Raw genomic sequence first — 10,000 nt, 5'->3', positions numbered from 1 at the left:
AATTGCCTTTAATGGTTTGAGGTTGACGCTCTTTATTTTTGTTCTTATTATGAAGTCTTGTCACGCTGTGAAAATAAACCTGTTGGCCCCGGGGCTGATGGCCCATAATGTCCCTTTCTCTCTCTCTCTCACTCTCTCTCTCTCTCTCTCTCTCTCTCTCTCTCTCTCTCTCTCTCTCTCACTCTCTCTCACTCTCTCTCACTCTCTCTCACACTCACTCTCTCTCACACTCACTCTCACTCACTCTCTCTCTCTCTCACTCTCTCTCTCTCTCTCTCTCTCTCTCTCTCTCTCTCTCTCTCTCTCTCTCTCTCTCTCTCTCTCTCTCTCTCTCTCTCTCTCTCTCTCTCTCTCTCCGTCTCTCCCTGTCTCCCTGTCCCTCTCATTTCACTGTCCCTGATTAGCATTCTCCATTGACTGGCATGTCCCACTGGCTGCCTAACAGCCGGCTTTAGGAGATGAGGTTAAATTGTGGCTACCAAAAAATTGCATGCTTGAGTCACTCTGCACCTCTCTGCTATCATGTGATGTAATGTGAGCATGCCAGGCGCATATCCCTGCACATATCCTCCCACACGCATGCACCAGCGCATGCACACAGCCGCACGCACACACACACACGCATGCACACAGGGGCAGGCACACACACAAGGCATATCCCTGCACACATCCTCCTCCGTCTCCCTCAGATTACCAGCCGCCCACCTCTACACAACACACACACACACACACACACACACACACACACACACACACACACACACACACACACACACACACACACACACACACACACACACACACACACACACACACACACACACACACACACACACACACACACACACAAAGACCTCTTTCCACATCCCTGGCCACAGTTCTGCCCTCTAAAACGGTGATGGGAATTAGTGTGGCTGCTCAGTCCCCTGGAAAAGATGATTTGTGTTGCGATGGCTGCCAAATTCACACACACACACACACACACACGCACGCACGCACGCACGCACGCACGCACGCACGCACGCACGCACGCACGCACACACACACACACACACACACACACACACACACACACACACACACACACACACACAAACACACACACCCACACACACACACACACACACACACACACACACACACACACACACACACACACACACACACACACACACACACACACACACACACACACACACACACACACACACACACATATACAGACTCACACACACTCTCACACACGCACACACACACACACAATCACAGACACGTTTGTATGTGTAAAAATGAACAATTAAATAATGCAATTATTATTGATAATTATATTATTCATTTGAATAACAAATGAGTGATATGTATTGCTTTCAATTTGATTGGTCCTTATTAAGTCATACTATAAAATAAACTGCTGTTCACCCCACCATATATTACAATAATGAATTGTATGAATTACAGTGCACCATTAGACATAACCTGTGTAAACCAACAACGCTGGGCCAAGCACTACACTCCAATCAAATATTTATCATCATGAGTAGCTGTTGTCATGGACACGGAAAAGGACTTTAACCAAGAAAACACAAACACGCATAAAAAATAACAATTACCAGCTTCGGCCATGCCAAATGAAGAGCGTTCCAACAGGTCCCTAGCACGAGAGAGAGAGAGAGAGAGAGAGAGAGAGAGAGAGAGAGAGAGAGAGAGAGAGAGAGAGAGAGAGAGAGAGAGAGAGAGAGAGAGAGAGAAAGAGAAGGAGCGCAGGAGAGAGAGAGAGCCATGACAGACGATGCATCCTAGCACGCTGCTGGGACAGGCCAAGCCATGTTGACTTAGAACCCAATACTTCCTTACAAAGGAACGGGGAACCAGCTCCAGCCAGCCTCCTTGCAGAGCACTAAGGAGTCCCAGCAAGCTGAAGCAATATTATCCAGCTTAGTGTTGCTAACATTAGATGGGTGCCTCCGTGCAGATCCCTCTCTTTGTTTTCTCACCGAGGGACGCTACGCTAGTGCTGTTCACTTGCCCCTTTTTCCCTCTCTTTCCTTTTTTGTTGTTGTGTTGGATTAGAAAACAACAAAGCGACAGGATCCCACAGAGAATCCAAGAGAGGGAAAACAAAACAGAGCCCAGCTCCAGTGTACGACCGGGACTAGTTCATGTTCATGAACTGAACTGAGTCGAGGGGTGGGGCGGGGGGGGGGGGTTCACGTCGCCGACGGTGACGACCTCATACCCGTGTCCATTTTTGGATTGTGAGTTCCAGCCACCGCGGGAGGGAGTGACCAGCAGACCTGCAGAGCAACACGCCACCGCCGCCGCCGGCAGATTGTGAGACCGTCAGCATCTCTGGCCCGGCGGCAGCGTCCCGGCCACGGCTAATTAAAAAACAACAATTTCACAGGAGGGCACTCCTAACAATTCAGGAAAAAGCCCCTCTCAGCACACCAGGGCATCGTCCAACACAGGTTTACAGGGGAGGCATGGGGGGTTCTGCAAAGACAGGTTGAAGGGAGCTTTAGTTTTTATAGCTCAGGATCAGTGACGTCTCGTTTATAAAAAAGCAAAGGAATTAAGCTAAACAAATTGCCTCAACCGTCATTTAAAAAATGAATCACACGAATGAAACGCATCACCGCCCACACACAAAGAGGCAACACTGTGTGAGTGCTGCATCGATCGTGATCAACCCTGGATCATAATTGCATTCAAGCCATTGAAAACAATCTTGGGGGCTAATAAATATGACATGGTGTAGGTGCTAACAACGTGATAGCCTACTCATTATGACGCCGGGCTGCACCCTAATCACCGCTTATCGTACGAGGAGGGGAGGGGTGGGTGGGGGACAGAGAGGGGTGTTGTCCCAACACTTGGGTCAGATGATAGCCTTATTACACGGCCGCCTCCAAACCATCTGTGTGGTTAGGGAGGGCCCTCCTCCGGGGGATTGGATCTCCCTCCTTCTAATGATGTATAATTGACCCCTGAGCGCCGGGGCCAGCGGCGGCTCTCCAGGGGTCTGTGTAATTCCACTCTACACTTATTCTAACATACCGCGGCCCAGGTCTTAAGGTGAGAGCCCCTCCCAGGGCCCCGTCGTAGGGGCCTGAGAGCGCCGCGGGGACCGCCTCAGACATGGACAGACCTCCTCAGACGTACTGACATCCTAGTGGAGAGGATAAGACGAGAAGGCGCCGTATTGATCCTGGAGCAGAGAATAATATAAAACAGGAAAACAAAGCCAGCACCAAGATCGCTGTTGGTTTCTGTGCTGTAATGTTTTCTTTCTATTGCAGTCCCTTTTTTTCACGTCATTCTCATGCACAGAGACGCTAAGCAAGCAGAGAAATTATTAAACTACAACACCACGGTCTACTGCTTAATATATAAGAGAAAAAAGGAGAGGATGAGAGGGCTCATAAAACCATATCTTGTTAATACACATAATTACGCTCGATGCAGTCGGTTGCATTGAACTACGCTGGTGGGAGTTGAAATAGTGAGCCTCAAAAGTGGTTTGCTTGTCTGCACGTAAACCTTCGCCAAGGTGCGAAAAATAAATACTTGCCAATTGTTTGATTTATGGCAGCCGGCGAGGGCTGATTACAGGTCATGAATCAGTTGACGTAGAAATGTAATTATGCACACAGACTTCTGTTAGGCTGGGTTCGCTTGTCACTGCCTTGAGCACTTTGAGGCTTAACAAATGCACCTTAAACGGGTGTCATAAAAGTCAAAAAGGTGCCAATTACACCTTTAAGTATCCCATCAATGCAAATTAAATAAACAAAAAAAGAGGAGAGGATGGCTGAGTGGTTAGACGCCGTGGGGACCCTCCGACGGGGCGAGCGTTTGACCCGAGCTAGCGTTGTGGAACCAGAGCGAGGAGGAGGAGGAGGAGGAGGAGGAGGAGGAGGCTCAGGAGGAGAAGAAGAAGCAGAAGAAGAGAACGGGGGGAGGAGGACTGAGAGACGGAACATGTGATATATGATGGCGTGAGAGACCAGCGGCGCCCTGTGGGTTGCTGTTTTTGGCGTGGATGCTGGCGGAGGCGCCACGCATCCCCACACAGCACAGAACATACCAGGAGAGGCAAAGCAAACACGGGGGTGAGAGGGGCCAGCGGATACCACAATGTGAGTTCATAGGCAGTCAATACCATAACAATCTATCGAGCCGCAGAGCTACACGAGATAGACAGTCAAACACTGATGGTGTCCAGGAGGCCCTGGGTAACACTGAGAGGATCGAATCAGCCTCACTCTCATATGCTCTCTATTTTTCTCCATCTTTGATTTTTTTTTTAATGCATGATAAAGACTGCATTGCTTCATATCATTCAAATACCAAGCAAACAACACAATAAGAATGTGTGTTAGGAGGCTGAAAGAGCAGAGGTGGTCCCAGACTGGACCCTCTGGTCTCTGTGCCGAACCGCCACTAAGCCACGACGCCGTGACGATGGTCTCCCCTGGCAACAACTATGGATTTCCTTTTGTTATCAACTGACTACACTCTGCTGTCACGTCGCTGTTGAAAGGCACACATGGCGATGGATGTAAGTCATTGTTGGGCTGAAGGTGTCTAGCAGAGAGCCATAGTGTCCCGGTCATCGGCCTGGAGTTGTCAAGAGGGCCGGACACAAGAAGCAGAAAATGTGGAGACAAGGTGGAGGGCAGCCACGCGATGAGAAGCACAAGGCTGTGCTATGGGGTAGGGGGGGGGTAACCCTAACCATACTGGCCTAGTTATTCTCCCCACTTTAGTCTGTTTATCTTATTTATTTTATTTAATTACTTTGCATATTTTATTCATCTAATTCACATGTTTCTTTGTTTAGATTCTACATTGAGGAGGTAATGTCTGGTTCAGGTTTAAGGTGAAAATATATGATGAGCAACAAAAGGTTTCTGGCAAGTAATTACTAGTAATAGCACTAGCCTACTTCCACTAAGCTATAGGACTATAATACAACTATCATAAAAATAAGCATAATAATAATAAAAATGATAATATTATGATATTATAATAATAATGATAATAATAATAATAATAATAATCATCATCGTCATAATCATAATAGGATAATAACCGAAATAATAATTGGATAATAATAGTAATAATAATAATAATAATATTATAATAATAACTTTTTTATATATATATATTTTGTTTTATAATTATTAATAATATTATGGTTATTATTGCTGTTATTATGGCCATCCCAATAGCTTTCTAATGTTTCATGTTTAGGCTGCAGAATATCGTTATATTCAGGCTAATATCCTATTAATACTTCAAAATAAAATGTTAGAATGCAGAGTGTGTATCTGTTTGTGTCTTTATGTGTGTCTTGTGTGTGTGTGTGCGTGTGTGTGTGTGTGTGTGTGTGTGTGTGTGTGTGTGTGTGTGTGTGTGTGTGTGTGTGTGTGTGTGTGTGTGTGTGTGTGTGTGTGTGTGTGTGTGTGTGTGTGTGTGTGTGTGTGTGTGTGCGTGTGTTTTTTGTGTGTGAGCGTGTGTGCGTGCGTGATTATTTTTACAAATTCTCATTTGACAAATCATGGAATGTATTGAGAATGGTATCATTTTCGCCGAACGTAAAACAAACCTTCGTCAATATTCAGGGCCTGAGATCGATCAGCGTATAGGCCTATGTGAACGAAATGTATTTCTATACCTGCGTGAACAATATACAATTGTTCTTTGAGTTGGAAAACATACACGCTTAAAACAATATATATGTATTTATTTCTCTATAATATTATATACTTATGAACTAACACCCATCAGTAATTAAAGCTGTTACAGACCTGTACTACATTCGCCGTCCTTCATTTCGCCAAATCGCGATATTGGGTTTTAAAATATGGCCAATAATGATGAAGTTCTAGCCCTATATTTATTTGATATTATCATTTGTTTAATTAAGAATACTACTACTAATAATAATTATAATGAATAAAATAATAATACAAATAATAATTGTATTATTATTATAAGTAATAATAATAAGAAGAACAAGACAATAAATGGTAATAATAATAATAATAATTATCATTATTATTATTGTTCAGCGTTTATAGGCATAGGCTTATGTCGGCTATAAATTTCGTAGTTCCAGAAAAGGTGCGCCTTGTGACATTTCTCTTGCAGGATGTGATTGAGGCCCGCTTATTAACCTTGCGACCGGTCAACTGAAAAAAAGGATTAAGATGTAAAAATACAATAAAATAGCTCGGCCTAAATATGGCAACAGGCGATGGCGTCTATAATGCAATCTTCACCTCCACAGCGAGGGCCCAAGGCAGCAACAGCCGGAGGCCGCTGCAATGTGAACCAGTGTGTGCAGTGCGTGTGTGTGCCATCGCAGAAAATACCGCATTGACTTCAACTTGATATGAAAGGACGGGCTTACTGTTGGTAGTCGTGCTTGCAGTAAAGTTTCCGTTCCCTGAAGTAGCAGCTGGTGGTCAGGGGCTGCTGACACACGGTGCACTGCAAACACTCTTCGTGCCACGAGGAGTCGTTGACCCTCATCAGGAAGCGGTCGGAGATGGGCCGCTGGCACCCCTCACACACCGAGGGGTGCGGGCAGTCCGTCCCTGCAAAGCAGCGGCCTTGGTCAGTCATGTGCATCGTGGAGAATATCTAGATTCATGTTTAATCCCTAATGAAGTTTCTGATCGAGCTTTGGTTAAAATAAATAAGGCTAATAAGCGAATGTGGTCTGTGGAAATTACAACCGGATCACAACCCGTTTGAGTTAAACTAATAAATTGATCATAGGCTATAGGTCTGATCTGTGGCCTGTATACACAACATTGTAAAACAAGTGATGCTTTTCGTGTGTTGTCATTTAACTGTGCTCCATGCTATACTGATTAGCCGGTTATTATGTTGTTTTGATAAACAATTCAAACTACAACACAAATGCGTAATTGCCCTTATTAGGACTGGGTTTATAAATAGTGCGACGCATTCCCTTGCCCATGCAGGCTCAACAATCTAGTCAATACATTTCCTCAGCTTTGTAGGTATATCTACAAGTAGGCCTAAACATGAACCGGACCCATCAGTATAGGTCTCGAACCCGCAGCCGAACGGAACTTACCGAGCATGACCCCGAGCGTGGCCTGTCCCGAGCGCAGCGGGTGATCTTCCATTTTAATGCCGTCCAACATGATGTAGCTGTTGAATTGTTTCTCCGCGGAATGACGTCCCGACAGGATAACCGTTTCAATATCCATAAGTACAGGGTCACACTTCCCTCCCTAAGCCCTGGAACTCCCGCAATCAACTGAAGAAGTGAGTGACCGCTCTCGGTGGATAAACCTGTTGAAACTAACCAACTGAGCAGGGAAATGAAGAAGAGTCCGAATGAAACTGTGCAGGCTTCACGCCGGACCAATAGATTCCGTTGGTGTCAGAGAAGAGCAGTTGCGTAAATGGCACATTCAATCAAAAAACAACCTCTCGACAGTCACCTGCTATGAGACTTGAAGAGCTTTGCGTGTTTCGCCTTGTTGGGTAACTTGTGTCGCACTATACGCGGAGATCCTCTGGAAAGTAGCTCGGCTTGATCGCGATACCCCGAAAATATGACAGCAAAATCCAAAGATTGGGGGGGTAATGAGATGTCCCGGCGCTATAACTCTTGGAGAAGTATGTTGGGAAGCTGAGTCCCTCGGATCCCTGTCGCTCGGAGAAAGTCTGAGAACGAGGCTGAGGCTGAGTGGATCCTCCCACTGCTGACTCCTGCACGCATGGACACACGTTCGGAGCCCCTTCACTGCGTTGGGACGCGATTGGTGCAGAGTGCACTGGATTCCGCCCCGACGGACCCAAGAACAGAAGATGAGCAGCTCACCGTGAAGAAGACAAAAACAAAAACATAACATTTATACTAGCCTACGGTTTGTTACTACCGTATACTCCGTAATATAATAATACAGAACGATAATATCTACAACAATGAAACGTTAACGACACAAAGTAATAATACACTAAGGACAACACTAAAGGAAAATGTAAACAACAATGCAAAGATCAGCCACAGAAAGAACAACATAATAACTATATTAATTTTATTTTAATAATAATTGCTTTATAATGATTATTATATGAACGTTTTTATTATTATTATAATGTCTCATAATCAACATTAACAATTATAGAAATTCGTTTTCATGAGAATAGGGAGCATAACTATTTGTATAACTGAAGTTAAGTGATGGTCTTCAGTTTACAATATGCTGTCACTTCCTCTCTTCTGTAGAAACTGAAACGTTGTGAGCCTCGTAATGAATCGAGTATTGGGGAGATTTTTGGGAGGAGAGCTGCACGCCAAATGGTATAATAGCGATAAGCTATCTGATATAAAGGGGCTATGGACGTGACGTGTTGGTGATCTCCATCTCTAACCTCCAAATAGACCCTGGTCTGGATGAGAGGCGGATGAGAGCTGGACCTGAGGGATTTTCCTCCAGACGAGGGTTCGTCTCCGCGGCGGCTCTGACCCGCCGAGGTCTACTTTACTGGGACTGCGTCGCAAGTGAAGAGGCCCGATGTGTTATTGGTATGATTATAATTATTATATCTATGCGCAGTGCATGCAGGTTGACTCTTTCATAAAGTATCCGCTCATATGGTCCACAGCGTGGATGCTTCGAGCATGAATATAAAGGAAACGTTTTGCATACACATAAACCCAAGGCAGTACGCTTTAGATTGGACTGCATGCAGGGTAACACGTCAAGGCCCACGTCTAATGGTGTGAGGTAAATGTAGGTTGGTTTATTTAAACAAGATGTCGGGAGATATTCCAGGCCTCTTTGGAACTGGGGTGTCACTAATCGGATTGTAATTTTCCCGTCGGTGGGCTGAATGTTTTCATTATCTATAGCTTCTCTCTAAAGCCACGATACGCAATTCAGCCGAATCACAAGATGTACACATCGGAATTATCCTGCGTTAATCATGTTTATATTAATATTCATACGAAGAAGCAAAGCGTTTTTCTTAAATAACGAATTTAAGACATACGACAAAATAGGGCTACCAATCTATATTACATAGTTGGGCTGTATAAAAACATAAAAACAAATACAATTTACAATTCAATAAATAAATAATAATTCATTGAAGAAAGGCCTAAAACATACAATTACAACGATTATTGATTAGGCCTATTCGCATATTGATATAATTATTGTTATTATGATTAGAAGCCTATGTAAAGTAATGCATGATAATGATATTAATAATAATAATAATAATAATCAGCCCGCATAAGCATGTTGCATATGCCTAAGTTATGCTTCTGTCATTTAAAATCATTCCAAAAACATAGAGCGACCTTCACTTTTTAGCTTCGCTATGTTTCGTTCCTTGTAAGCTTTAACCAGAAGTTAGAGTGGTTGAAACTAACAACCACTCTGGGGTTGTTGATTGGTATTTACCTTCCACTCACAGGCCGACGTGTTTTTGATTGGATATCCTCACTGAACCCTGCAGCAGATGACCTGTAGCCTAGTTTGGTTGGAAGGGAAAATCTGAAAACTGCCAGTTTTGATCACGTTGCCCTCTGCTGTTCAGAAGAGGAACAGCACAACCAAGAGTCAAAGCAGGAGGAATTAAATACAGAATTCCTCAATGGTTCAGACTGTGTTTTTTAAATTGATGGAGAGCTTCAAATTGTATGCCCAATACAGGCCATTGATACATGGGCCTGTTACCAAACATTTTGCTTTGGCCAGTGTCAATTATATGTTCATCGTGATCAAATACATGGTGCAGCCTAATAACCAGCCTATACGTTCATTTGTGGATAATGGGGCTCGAAAACAATCAATAAATCAATCCAGCCAATTCCCCCCGCGGTGTGCATGGGCCTCCACACGCTGATCCCTCCCACAGATCAGGCGGGTTAAACCACATAGCAGGTGAGCTTTCTGTGGGACCAGCTCTGAACTCAACTGAAGAAAAAGGTAAGCGTCTC

The 10,000-nt window shown here is 44.3% G+C and overlaps 1 protein-coding gene across 1 annotated transcript in view; it reads right to left on the bottom strand.

Moving 5' to 3' along the window:
- lmx1bb (LIM homeobox transcription factor 1, beta b) overlaps nt 1-7,688 on the bottom strand; it is a 41,887-nt gene extending 34,199 nt beyond the window's left edge. The window contains 2 exon segments of the mRNA XM_056592845.1: nt 6,419-6,605; nt 7,115-7,688. Of these exon segments, the coding sequence (XP_056448820.1) occupies nt 6,419-6,605; nt 7,115-7,250 (323 nt within the window). The 5' untranslated portion in view covers nt 7,251-7,688.
- Nucleotides 7,689-10,000: the final 2,312 nt, after the last annotated feature.

Source organism: Gadus chalcogrammus, chromosome 6, assembly GCF_026213295.1.
Source record: "Gadus chalcogrammus isolate NIFS_2021 chromosome 6, NIFS_Gcha_1.0, whole genome shotgun sequence".
Taxonomy (NCBI): domain Eukaryota; kingdom Metazoa; phylum Chordata; class Actinopteri; order Gadiformes; family Gadidae; genus Gadus; species Gadus chalcogrammus.
This window is presented reverse-complemented; position numbering and strand designations above follow the sequence as displayed.